This window comes from Hemicordylus capensis, chromosome 2 (assembly GCF_027244095.1).
Source record: "Hemicordylus capensis ecotype Gifberg chromosome 2, rHemCap1.1.pri, whole genome shotgun sequence".
NCBI classification, from domain to species: Eukaryota; Metazoa; Chordata; class Lepidosauria; order Squamata; family Cordylidae; genus Hemicordylus; species Hemicordylus capensis.
The window spans coordinates 186,251,885-186,265,787 of record NC_069658.1 but is presented as its reverse complement, the minus strand read 5'-3'; the positions used below and the strand labels follow the sequence as shown (position 1 = coordinate 186,265,787).

The window sequence follows — 13,903 nt, the reverse complement described above, 5'->3', positions numbered from 1 at the left end:
GGAGATTAGAAGGCCCTAGAGGCACCAAATTCTCTGTGTCAGAATAAAAATCCTGAGTGAATTAGGGGTTTGTACTTCTCAAATACAGTTGAACCACCTCAGTGTAATCTCTGGTTAAAAACAGGCAGCTACTCATCATGCCTTGGGTAGGGTTCTGTTTCAACCCACGGGATTTCATGAGATTAAAGTTGCAGATAGAGGAAAGGTTTTGTCCAAGGTCACCACCCAGCAAGCCAGCAACAAGGTCCCTTCAGCTTACAGATCGCTTCACTGACTACACCACACAATCCAACCCTCTGTATACATCCACCACTAACCCTCACCTCATATACTTTGCTCCAGCTGTCAGTGTCCAGCCGGTGCTTGTTCTGTTTGATCTGGTTGAGGCTCGGCTTGATAAGAGAGTTCCCCACCTTTTCTTTTGTCCAGTCATCCACCAGTTTGTGCAAGTCATCTGTGAACATCCCTTTCTTACTGGCTGGAGACTGCTGGCAAGATGTAGTGCTGACAATGCAGAGCTGGTCTAGGGTGGAGGGATATTTTAAAAGGGATATTACAGAAAGCGGTGTTAAAACAGTGACACGATGGATGTTGCTTAGGTTTCTTTTCGCTTGGGGCGGATTATAACAGCAACAAGAAACAGGACTGTGATGCTGCGTATCAAGAAGTCTAAGTTTCTGTACTCAGGAAAGTCAAATTTGTATTTTGAATAAGCCTTGCAGTATCAGCAGATTTGCATACGTAAGCCTAATTTATGCCATCTCCAAATATAGGTTGTGGTAGAATCTGAATTTGCTTTTAAATAAATGATGGGGTAGAGAGAGAAATAGAGGAAGGAAAAAGCAAGGAGACGCGGAAGAGATGGCCAAACAGGTTAAGCAGGTGACCAGGGAATCTTAGCTGTGTGAGGAAGATAAAGAGCTAAGCAGGCCAGCCCCACTCCAACCATGGAAAAGTTTGCCCACAGCCTTCCAGGTTCAGAACCTTTGAAAGTCACTGGCTCCATTTTCTCACACAGCAGCTTCACACTCTGCACAGCCTTAAAGGTGCATGGGTGTCTGTCAGGATGAACAGAAGCTGTAAAGGGGAGATGTGCATCCCTAAGTACTTGATATTTCTAGAGAGCCACAATTGGCTATGGCTCCCTGAAAAAATAAACATACATAAGAATATCATGTTGTCTGACACGATCAGAACATGAAAAGCAGCCCCAAAATGCAATCAGTCAGTCAGTCAATCATTGCATTTCCCTTTCCACACTTTGAATGTTTTACTGCAGCAAACACCAGTGCCGGCAGAGTGCTCCAAAAAGGCATTCTCAGTCACGACTGCTAGAATATGTGTTGTTTTTTAAAGAAAAAACAGACCTTGAAAAGGCCCAGAATGCCAGATATCAGATTCTGTGCTTGCACAGTGAAGTTGCAGGTGTGGGAGCTTTTATAGCCCTATAGTAAGTATATCTACATCCCACTGACTCGCAACCTTAAGTGTGTGGCTCTATAGCAGCAGGACAGAAAAAACTGAAGGGGTCTCTCTCCTCCAACTATATCTAAAAGCTTTCTAATTATCATAGTCCTGCCCCTGGAGCAAGTGGGAGGAGCTAATTCATCCTAGATGATCTCCTGTATCAACTGAGACAATGCCAGGTTTGTAAGATATGAGACCATGAAACAGTAAATTTCCAGGGCAAGGGGATGTATCCACTAGGGATATGCAAATCTATTTGGGTACAAATCGATTTGTACCCAAATCAAGCTGATTTGGGTGACTTGGAGACAGAACAAATCACCCCGTGTCCATTGGCTAGAATCAAGCCCAAATTCTCAGATTCTATTCAAATCAATTTGAGATTTGGATTTCTCTTATTAATTTCCCTAGAGTGGAGTTATGGAGCAAAATGTGTGGTCACTATTTTCAAGTGTTTAGATTCTTTGGTGTATAATAACTTTTCCTCAATGAATCCCTATGAGGATTCATTACACACCTTCATTTCTTCTATTCATTTTGACTGTCTGAACAGTGTCAACGACCATGTGCCAACAACAGCTTCCTCCCAACCGCAAGGCAGTGGGGTAATACTCAGTTCATGTTCTAAGAATTTTTCAAGTGTTTAGACTCTTTGGTATCTAATAACCTTTTCTCATAATGAATCCCTATGAAGATTCATTACATAACAAAGAGTCTAAACACCTCAAAAATTCCTAAAATATAAACTTAGCACCGAGTGGCCACCTAATGGTGCAGTGGGGAAATAACCTGCCTAGGGAGCAAGAGGTTTCTGGTTCAAATCCCCACTGGTATGTTTCCCAGACTATGGGAAACACCTATATCGGACAGCAGCGATATAAGAAGATGCTGAAAGGCATCATCTCATACTTTGCAGGTTATGGCAATGGTAAACCCCTCCTGTATTCTACCAAAGAAAACCACATGGCTTTGTGGTCACCGAGAGTTGACACAGACTTGACGGCACAACTTTACCTTTACCCAGTGGCTTGCGGGTTGAGGGGGTAGTTGGCACATGGTATGCCACTAATTCCCCGTTCCTACCCACAAAGCAGTTGGGTCAAAATGAACAGAAGAATTGAAGGTGTGTAATGAAGACACCAAAGAATCTAAACACTTCAAAAATACCTAAAAAATAAACTGAGTACCTCAGTGTGGGGGGTGTAGTCAACAGTTGGCACTGTCCAATGACAGTCAAAATGAAGAGAAGAAATGAAGGTGTATAATGAATCCTCATAGGGAGTCATTATGAGGAAAAGTTATTAAGACCACCAAAGAATTCAAACACTTGAAAAATAGTGAACGCACATTTTGCTCCGTCTTCTACAAGGGCTAGAGCTTAGCTTTTAGCTGAGGATCCATGTTAGGGTTAGGATAGGGCAACTTCGAATCCCTGTTATTTCCTATGGTGGAAATACACAAAATCAGTAAAAATTAAATAAAATCATTAAAAATCAACCAAGTGCCCCACTGCCTTGAAATATGGGTGGTAGGTGGCACCCATGGGAACCTACTGACCACCCAAATTTGGTGCCCCTAGAACCTTTATAAGTGGTCTGAACTGAATCAAATCAAATCCAAATTGATTCTGGGGTAATTCAGAGGGACAGATTGGGACACAAATCAGGGATTATTTGATGCAACACAAATCGATTTGTGCACATCCCTAGTATCCACACATAATGTGTTGATGGAGACATATACATTGTTACTTCAGCACAGTATGGAGTTTGCAAATACCTTGGTTAGACTCTGCTTGTGAACAGCTTTGGTGCAGTAAATGGGCCTGAATGCTCAGCTGATAATCTATTACAGAGGCAGCAGTTGTAGCGCAACAGCATTCTGTGGAGTAAATAAGAGGGGGCAGGATGCGGGGAGGCATATGATTAGAAGCAATAAAACTAGTTTACTGAGGTGGTCAAAGAAATGAGTTTTATCCAAGGCTAATATCTGCAAGGTTTTCTCAGACATCTGGGTACCCAAGTGGCAGCCATTTTTAAGAGTTTTGAAAAGCTTGGCTTGCTGGGGAAAACACACACTCTAAACTTTTGCTACGTCTGGTGTGGTGAGCTGGTCACCACTTTGCTACGTCTGGTGTGGTGAAGAAAAGGAGCAACACTTCTACCCTTGACATAATGACCATAGCAAAGAAAGCAAAGAGGAATGAGAAACATTTTTTGGGGGGAAACTTCTGCCTATTAACTGACTCAACAGCACACTGGTGAACTTTGTTCTTTTGTTCCAGATGAATATGATGAATATTTATATACCGCTTTTCAACAAAAGCTCCCAAAGTGGTTGACACAGAAAAAATAAAATAAAATAAAATGGTTGCCTGTCCTCCAAAGGGCTCACAATCAGATGAAGAAACCCTAACCCTGATGAATCTACTTACTGGCACTAAATTGGTGATTTGCCTCCCACTTCATTTTCCTTACCAGCAGCAACAATGCCATTGTCAGCATGCGAGAGAGACTGTGGCCTGCTGCGCAGCTTGCTTTTGAAAGACTTGGGGCGGCGTGGAGAGGACAGTTGCAGAGATACTTCAGAGGATTCCGACCTGCTGTCTTTGATTGAGCGGAGCCGTTCATACAATTCCTGCAACTCTCTGTTCTGTTGAGCCTGAAGGCTCACTACTTCCTGAATGTGCCTAAATGAAGGAGGAAACACAGCCTTAGCAGGAAGAAGCTAGTGACTTTATAATTTCTGCAGTTTTTAAAAAACCTTTGGAAACCAGGCCAAACCTTTATAGTTTAAAAACAGTTTAAAAACCCTGGAAGGGCAGGCCAAACGGATAAGTTTTAATGGCTCTCCTGAAGGCCAATAATGAACTCAGATTACAGAATTCTGCTGGGAGTGCATTCCACAGCCCAGGAGTGGCTATAGAGAAGGCCCGCCTCTGAATCACCACCAGACATGCTGGTGGTAACTGAAGATGGACCTCCTCAGATGACCTTAACGTGCAGTGGGGATCGTGCAGAAGAAGGCGCTCTCTAAGATAACTCGAACCTAAGCCGTTCAGGGCTTTATTGACATTGACAGTCATTCAATGGAAAGCTGATCTTCAGTGCATGTCAGCTCAACCAAAAGATAAAGCTAACAAACTCAGCCCAGGCTAAGCAAAGGGCTCATCGCATGTAAGAGTCAGTGTTTGTTCAGTGGTTAGAACAGGATCCAGAAGTCCTTAATTCAAGTGCCAGTTCAGTCTAGGACTCACTGGGTGGCTTTAGGTTAGTCACCATCAGGCACCTTCCTAGAAAAAGCACTGCTCCTGTTCTCTTATAGAAGAGAAAATGCCTCATCTGAGAAGATCCCTGTTGCAAATAATCTAAAAGCAAAGAAAGGATGAATTTTCCTTCAGAATTATTGTATTCATATCCAAATTTATACAGACTGAATTGCTTAGTTAATCAATTAAAGCTTGTATGATTCATTGACTGAGAATTCTTTGATCAGTGACAGTCCTATACTTAACGGATAATATAGGACTAATAGTAATCATATATGACATGAGCAGACAAGGAACCATATGAAAGTAGCAGGCTAACCAAGCCAGGCTTTATCAGATATAATCCCACTCAAAATCAGAAACTTTGATCACCAGTACAATGGAGCCTAGAGAAGATCCTGCTGTACTCCACTCTTTCCATATTTTGGTCACTCATTAGGTTTGGAGTTAGAACTATGAGAAAGTGTCAAAAGGCTCAAGTTTTAGTGACTGGGGAAATGGGGGGAGGAATCCCTTACTTCTCCCGCAAACGCTGCAGCTCCACCTTCAGGTCCTCATCTTCAATCTCTGATTCATCATCGCTGCTCATCGGAGAAGACGGAGAGTAAAAGAGCGAGCTGCGCCTCTTTGTGTGGGTGCCACCCTGCTCTTCCTGTGGCTGCTGGCTTCGTTCCCAGCCCTCCAGGCTACCACCCATAGGGGCAGAAAGTTCGCTGTCAGAACTAGGTTGCTTCCGCACCACACTGCTTTTGGCCCAGGGCTCTGAGCCAGACTGCATGCTACTAGCAGTAGCAGAGGTTTCCTCTAGCTCCCGCTGCTCAGGGGGGGTGGAGGATGCATCTGTTTCACCCATGGCACTGGCCAACACAACAATTTCTCCTGGTGTGGGAGCCACTTCTTCTGGCCCCAGCTCAGAGGAAGGAGGCTTCTCACAGAGTTCACTTTCTGAGCCACACAAAGTCAGTTGCTGTGGCACCGTGATGACCTGAGGCATGGACAGAGAAAGAAAGAGACAGAGAGCATTAGCTTGGTAGATACCATTAGGGATGTGCACGGAACCGGTGGAGGGTGGTTCGAAGGTGGGAGGAGCATACCTTTAAGGGTGGGGGAGGGTGCCCTTACCTCTCCTGCCGCATTTCCCCCGCTGGTGCTCCATTGAATATGTCCCCATCGAGGTGGCAGTGTACCTCCTTGCCGCCCTGGTGTCCTCTGCGGCTGTAAGTTAAAGGAAGTACCCAGCGTGCATGTGCGCACATGTCTTGCTTGCCCAGTGCATGCGCTGGGTACTTCCTTTAACTTCTGGTCAAGGACACTGGGGCAGCAGGGACGTATGCTGCTGCCCCAACAGGGACTTATTCAATGGAGCACCAGCAGGGGAAATGCAGCGGAAGGGGTAACACACCCTCACTCACCTTTAAAGGTATGCTCCTCCCCACCTTCAAACCAGTGGAACCGCCAGTCGACTGAACTGGTTCAGAGGCCCATAAAGGGCCTCCAAACTGGTTCTGTGCACATCCCTAGATTCCGTTTTCCAGGAAAGTGGTGGAGTGGTGGAGACAAGCAGGAAGGAATCAATCTACAAAAGATTCAAGTGCCACTGCAAATCCAGCCTGCCACCCTGCATTCTGTCAGGTCTGCTTTAGTCTCAGTGTTAAACAGCCTGCTAATGGTGTAGAGTGTGAAAAGTGCCTCTCTAGCATTGAGTAATCCAGAGCTCCACTAGGTATGTGGGGGAAGCTTATTTTCACCAATCGTGTAGGACAGATCACCAAAAATTGTCCCCATTCCCTCCACACCTAGCAGGACTCTGGATTACTAAACACTGCACAAACACTACTGCCATGACAGTGTGGGTGTCAGCCAGTGTCTTCAACATTGCAAACCTCTGCAATTGCGCATAAGACAAGGAAGGACTGCAAAGAGCCAGGATTCCTGGGGTTTCATTTAGTTAAATCTCTATTCCCACAGGATACATTTAAGTCGATATCATTAGAAATATGGAAAAGATTAAAACATGTCCACTAAAACATACTTTTCAACCATACAGCTTGCACAAGTAAGAAGGTTTTCTGTATGTCAACTTGAAAAGCTATTAAATGCATGCAGAAGCTTTAGTTTATACAGCCTAAACAAGAAAGCAAATGCTTACCTTCCATTAAAAAAAAAGGAAAACAATGTAAGAGGCCATGCCACCACTAACCTGGACTGTAGTAATATAAACACACTACTTCTAGTCAAATCACAGAACTGACTTTCAGTTTACAGCCAACTGGCCTATGGTTAAAAACACCACACAAAACAAGGAAAAAGCCCAACAAGGTCTATAAGAAAGATTCTAGAAAATATTTATGAGGACTCCGAAGTGAGAAAGAGAATCTCCATTCAGTAATCAGGTTTATGGGTTCCTTTAAAAACTCCTTTGAATTAACAGGCTCAGTATGCCTCAATAAAGGCCTGCCAGGAAATCCTCTCAGTGGCAGCAAACTGTCTACAGCTGTGCAGTAAGCAGACGGGGTGGGTGGGGGGCACAAAGTGGTTTCATAAAGACTGAGACACAATGAAGGGAGAAGGAGAGATGGAGAGAGAGGGAGAGACACTTTCAGTAATTTAAAGCCCTGGCAGCTACATGATACAGACCTGAATACCGCTCACCATGAAAAATGCACTGTGTGAATGTAAAATACTGCTGCAACAAAGTGAAAGCAGAGTGTATGGAGAATTATTGCAGAAAGAAGGAGCAATAGACCTGCCATTATTTCTGGGAAACCTGGAATAAATGTAAACCACCACTATTGCAAACCAGCAATTGGAAAAGTAAAAAACCCAGATTTGAACTCTTCAAACAGTTCTTATAAGAAGATCCAGTCTAATATTCCAATCCAAAAGCAAGGTATTATTAAGAGAAACTGTCAACTACTAAAATACTATTCTTACCATTTTTACATGATAAATAGATTTACTGGGAAATGCCCGATTTCCATAGAACATACTTCATACTGATGCACTGGTGACCAAAAACATTCAAACTCCTTTAGCAACCACAGTTCAGAAATCTTTACAGGATTAAAAACCCAGGAAAACTAGATATTTTAGCATATGAAATATCAGAACTGAGGTTATCCTAGAAGTATTTATGTAAAATATGAGTTTAAACTCTCCAAGCCGTTTTCCATTAGTTCATATGGACTAACTACCCTGTGTTGTCAAAACGAAGCTATATCTGTTGATAGCAACAGTAGCATATTGTGCTGCAACACCATCACAGTACACGGTATGAAAACCCTTGACTTGCTCTTTGGATGACTGCCTCAGCTGCTGTTCTGAGGGGGAGGAAAGAAGGGCAAACAGAATGATTAGTGTCATATCTACTATGATCTCTAAATACAGCATAAACTGATGCTGAAGATTTCACCCACACTTTCTTCTGAACCTTTACTCTACTGGCTATTCCACCTTGGGACACACTTCATTGTATAGTTCACTGGCATTTATTACAAGTTAAGTAGTTGGATGCAATGAGACTGCTTCGCTGGGCTCTTCAGTCTGTTTCCATCAAGTGTTCTCAGCTGCCACCTCCTCCACCCCCGAGCTTTCTTTCAAAATCTGAGAAACTGCCCATCTGCAACAAGCAGAGAAAACCCTGCAGCAAGTGGTTTGAAAAGGTGGCATGCTGCCTGACTAGATGGATCGAGAGAGATGGGTGCTCAAGTACTAAACAGATTTCTCTTAATAAAAATCCATCTGAAAGATCATGAGAGAAACCTCATGCTATACGGGTGGGTTCACACATAACATGGCAAGGAAGGTGCTCACTCATGGGGTGCCGGGGTGGTTTGCGGCAACCTTACTTCTCGCATTGATTGTGAACCTATCCTAAGAGATCTACAGACAAAGACTGTTAGGAAAAACAGGTTGCTTACCTGTAACTGATGATCTGGTAGAGATCCGTCGATATCCATAAGAATGGGTTCTGCGCCTGCGCAGGAGCCACACGGTAGCCATGCCTGAGCTCGTTGAAGTGTCTAAGCCACGCCCCACGCTGCTGCGTGCTATTTAAGGCACGGCTAAGGCGCGTAGTCCCTCAGTTCTTGGACGACCGCCGCGGAGGATGATCATCTATCAGGTGAGTTCATCCATGACAAAGGAAAGAAGATCCGAAGAGGAGAAGCCACACACCAGTACGCACAGAGACACAGCACTACTGCAGAGGGGAAGGTCGGGAGGGTCTTATGGATATCGACGGATCTCTACCAGATCATCAGTTACAGGTAAGCAACCTGTTTATCTGGTTCGAGATCCGTCGATGCCCATAAGAATGGGTGTTTAGCAAGCTCCAATAGGAGGAGGGAGCAGTAGTGGCTAATGTAACACCTGTTTTAATACACTTCTCCAGAAGGTAGCCTCCGCAGCAGAGCGTACGTCTATGGCGTAGTGTTTTATAAACGGGGATTTTGAAGACCAGGTAGCAGCTTTGCAGATGTCCCCAAATGAGACCCCAGAAAGGTGTGCAGCAGAGGAAGCCTGAGCCCTGATGGAGTGGGCTTTAATGGCCTCAGGAGGTGATTTATCCTGTAGACGGTAAGTTAGCAGAATGAATTCCACCAACCATCTGGACAATCTTTGTCTGGAGATAGGAGAACCTTTGTTCGGTCCCGTATAGGATATGAATAGACGAGTGGACAGTCTAAAGGGTTTTGTGCGATCCATGTAGTATAGGAGGGCACGATGCACATCCATAGCATGTAATGATTTCTCCAAGGCAGAGGTAGGGTTCCTGAAGAAGGTAGGTAAGATGATATCCTGGTTTAAGTGGAAGTTAGATACAACTTTTGGCAAAAACGCAGGATCGAGGCGCATGCGGACTTTGTCTGGGTGAAAAATTGTGTAAGGCGAGTCAACCCTAAGAGCTGTCAGTTCACTAACGCGTCTTGCTGACGTGATTGCAATCAGGAAGGCTGTCTTCCAGGAAAGTAGTTTGAGGGAGGACGTGGCCATGGGTTCAAAAGGAGCCTGAGTCAGTGAAGACAGGACCAATGATAGACTCCATGGTTCTACTGGCGTCTTGACTGCAGGATATACTCGAGACAGGCCTTTCAGGAAGGCTTTACTTAGTGGATGTGAGTACAATGTACTTCCATCGTGTCCAGGATGGTATGCGGACAAGGCAGCCAAGTGGACCTTCAGGGACACATTAGCAAGACCCTTTGTTTTCAAAGATGTAAGGTATCGCAGAACTTCACGGATTGAAGCTCGCCGAGGGAGGAATCCTTTGGTGCGTGCATAAGACCTAAAACGGTCCCATTTGTGTTTGTAGTTTTGGCGCGTAGATTTCTTACGCTGATTGAGCAGAATATGAGTTAACAGATTATCCTCCAGACAGTCAGATGAAGGGTTTGAATGTCTGGATGCAGAACGAGACCTCCGTCCTGAGTGAGGAGATCCTGATAACAAGGCAGGTGCTTGTAGCAGTTCCTTGCCAGTCTGCGTACTTGAGGAAACCAAGATTGTCTTGGCCACCAAGGAGTTACTAGGATGCAGTTGGTCGGGTTGGAAAGAAGGCAGGCTACTACCCTGGGTATTAACGGCAAGGGGGGGAAATATGTACAGTGTTTCCAGGGACCAATCCAACTGAAAAGCATCCCCCAGTGAAAGATTGTCGTGGCCCGCTCTCGAACAGAAGCGGTCGCATTTCGCATTTTCCAAACAAGCAAACAGGTCCACAGAGGGCCTCATCCACTGGCTGAAGAAAGGAGTTATCACGTCTGTCCTGATTTCCCATTCGTGCTGGCGGTCCTGCAAGAAGACCCTGCTGAGGTCGTCTGCCAGAGTGTTGTCCAGACCCTTGATGTGTACAGCTAAGGGATAAATGCGGTGTAGAATACACCAGTGCCACATTTGTACACTGAGAGCACACAGGCTGCGGGAGACAGTCCCTCCTTGTCGATTTATATAGGCTTGAGCAGTTGTGTTGTCCAGGTGGATTTGGACAACTTTCCCTTGAAGTATTGGCAGGAAGGACTGCAAGGCCTGGAAAACAGCCAGAAGCTCGAGGAAATTGATGTGTAGCTTGGTCCGTTGGAGGGACCATTTCCCTTGAATCTTGTGGTTGCCGCAATGGGCTCCCCACCCTCGGAGTGAGGCATCTGTGGCCATCCACACTGAAGGGGTGGGAGACTGGAAGGGCACCCCCTCGAGTAAGTTCCTGCGGTTTGTCCACCAGGTGAGTGATCGAAAGACTTCTGACGGAAGCAGAAGGCGTTTCGATTGATTGTCTCTGATGGGGTGAAAAACTGAAAGAAACCAGAGCTGAAGTTTCCTCATTTTGAGTCTGGTGAAGAAGATCACCGTATTGCAAGATGCCATTAGACCCAATAGGCGTTGAATCACCCTGGCCGGTTGTAGAGGTCGTTCTTGAATTTGGGAGATAAGATTCTGGATGCAGGTGAATCTGTCTGTCGGGAGGAACACCCTTTGTTGCACCGTGTCTAGGAGTGCTCCTATATAGGAGAGTACGGGTGTCGGGATCAGGTGCGATTTCTTCCCATTTATTTGGATACCTAAGTCGTGGAGCAGGTTCACTACATAATGGACGTGCGAAACTAACTCGTTTTTGTCTCTTGCAGTCAGGAGCCAATCGTCCAGGTATGGATAGATTGACACACACCTGGTCCTTAGATGTGCAATCACCACCGCCATACATTTCGTAAAGACCCTTGGGGCGGTGGACAACCCGAAGGGCAATACATTGTATTGAAACACTCTGTCGCCGACAGCGAATCGCAGGTATTTGCGATGACATGGACGTATATTGATATGAAAATAGGCGTCCTTGAGATCCAACGTCGCAAGCCACGTTTCCCCTCTGTTGCAATGCCATCATACGGAACTTTTTGATGTGGATAAATTTGTTCAGGCGTCAGAGGTCCATGATGGGGCGGAGACCCCCATCCCGTTTCGGGATCTGAAAGTATGTTGAATAGAACCCCGCTTGCTTGTCTGCCCATGACACCGGGGCGATACCCCCTTTCTCCAGAAGCTCCCTCACTTCCTGAAGCAGTGGCTCCGAGGCCGGAGTGAGTCTCATCCCCGTAAAACGTGGAAGAGTCCTGAATTCGATCGCATAGCCAGAGGATACGATTTTCAGGACCCATCGGTCCGATGTTATATGGTGCCACGCGGGGGCATGGCTTGTCAGCCTGATTAAGGGCTGGAACGGAAGGATGGAGAGATCTGTCAAGGCAGATGGAGGAGCCCCCGCTGGCGGGAAAGGGGGGATGTGCGGAGATAGGAGGCGGGCAGGTGTCAATGGGCGAACCAAAATGTCAAAGACGCTTTTGGGCATCTTGCGCCTTTGGTCGCTGGGATTGAGGAGCCTTCTTTCTCTGATAGAACTGGCGACGTTGGTAAGAGGAGTAGGGCTTCCTAAAGTCACGTCTATCTTGAGGCTTGTAAGAAGATCGGAATCTGCCGTAGTTGTTTCGGTATGAAGAGGACGACGTAGAGGTAGAGGTAGAAGGATGAGAGGCAAAAGTTTTTGCAGTGAATTTAGATTTTTTAAGCTGCTCCATCGTAGAATCAGTTGTTTCACTGAAGAGACCAGTGCCGTCGAAGGGCAAGCCTTCTATCTTTTCTCTCATGTCCATCTGGAGGCTGGTAGATCTCAGCCAAGCATGTCTTCTTAATGTTATTGCTGCAGTCATTGCCCGCGATTCACTCTCAGCCAAATGTTTGGCAATAGTGAGCTGTCTGCGTGTTAAGTCTCCGGAGTTCTCCAGGGTTTGGCGGAACTTCTTCTTAAAGTCTTCAAAGGAGAGGCAGTCTATATCATTTTCTAAATCTTCCCACAGGCCGTGTGAATATTTAGCAGTGCATGCCGCATAATTTGCCACCTTGATGGAAAGGCATGAAGTCGAATATATCTTTCTTCCTAACAAGTCAAGCTTCCTGCCCTCCCTGTCTGGAGGCACTGTGAATCTCTTGCCAGATTTAGATGCCGCTGCACAATCGATCACCAAAGAATTAGGTGCCGGGTGTTTAAGGAGATAGCCGTTATCTTTGTCCTGAATTCTGTAGAGGTTTTCTAGTTTTTTTGAGGTTGGGGTAGAGGTATGCAGTACATCCCAAGCACATTTAGCCGCCCTTGTAATCACCGGTAACATTGGTAGGGCTACTGGAGCAGTCAATTGTATTTTCAACATAAAATTATACACAGGGTCATCAATAGTGGCCAGCTGCGAACGGATATCCAAGCCCAGCGCATCGGCCATGGCCCAAATTTGCTTGTGGTATGCTTTCATTTCATCGTTTGGTGAAACGTAGGTCACCGGAGCCACGTCAGTCAGAGGCTCCACAATAGAACTAGCGTCTTCTGGATCAGATTCGAAATCAGAAGATCCATGATGTTCTGAGGGAGAGGCAGGTGGCGGTTGGTCACCCTCAACACGATGACGGGTGGTTTGAGTAGCAGCAGTAGTCAGAAGTGGCAGTAGATTCGCTTGTGTGGATGCAGACGCAAACCAGATTAACGACGTCTGTGTGGCACGGTGGATCACTGTGGAATGGTGCGTTTGAGTGGACACTGTCCCAAAGGTGGTAAAGGGGTGAGCTGTAACCAGTCTCCAGGGCAGGTTGCCCTCATCTCCATAAGGACCAGCTGGAGAAGAGACTCCTAATGAAGGGTGGCGGTACCCACAAGAATGCCAAGGTGTTTGAGGTAAGCGGCTGGGGGATGAAGGAGCAGGAGGTCGTGATGAAGGAGCTGTCACTTCTTGAGCATCTAAGCCAATTGACGGGAAGCCAGTGAATGTCGAGCGGCCGTTCGATGTCGAGTCCAAAAGCGATAGAAGCGATCGAGTTGCAGCTGGTAGAGTTTCCTCAGCTTGAGCATCGACCACCTGGAACGGTGGTATTGGCACTCGATACCGAGGAGTGACTTGAGTTGAAGTCGAGAGGACTGGAGTGTGTAATGCTGAGGGTACAAGTATCGAAGCTTGTGGTGTCGCAGGTGAAGCAGAAGATGCTAAGGGCGTAGGAGCTGGAGAAAGACTCCTTGCTGTCGGCATCGAAGGCTGTGAAGAGTGAGGAAGAATCAAATCTTGCTCGGTGTCGCACGAAGTTGATGCATGTGCAAAGACAGTCCCGGCGGATCGCTCGGCGTCGATTACTATC

General features: G+C 46.0%; 1 protein-coding gene across 9 annotated transcripts in view; it reads right to left on the bottom strand.

The window, feature by feature from the left end:
• The window catches only part of WNK3 (WNK lysine deficient protein kinase 3), a 160,820-nt gene that overhangs the window by 6,727 nt on the left and 140,190 nt on the right, over positions 1–13,903 (bottom strand). For all 9 annotated transcript variants that reach the window (XM_053295654.1, XM_053295653.1, XM_053295652.1 and 6 more), the window contains 4 exons: positions 5,254–5,720; positions 3,945–4,156; positions 3,247–3,348; positions 324–523 (listed from right to left, as the gene is read on the bottom strand). In XM_053295654.1, the coding sequence (XP_053151629.1) occupies positions 324–523; positions 3,247–3,348; positions 3,945–4,156; positions 5,254–5,720 (981 nt within the window). The remainder of the gene's footprint in view (positions 1–323; positions 524–3,246; positions 3,349–3,944; positions 4,157–5,253; positions 5,721–13,903) is intronic.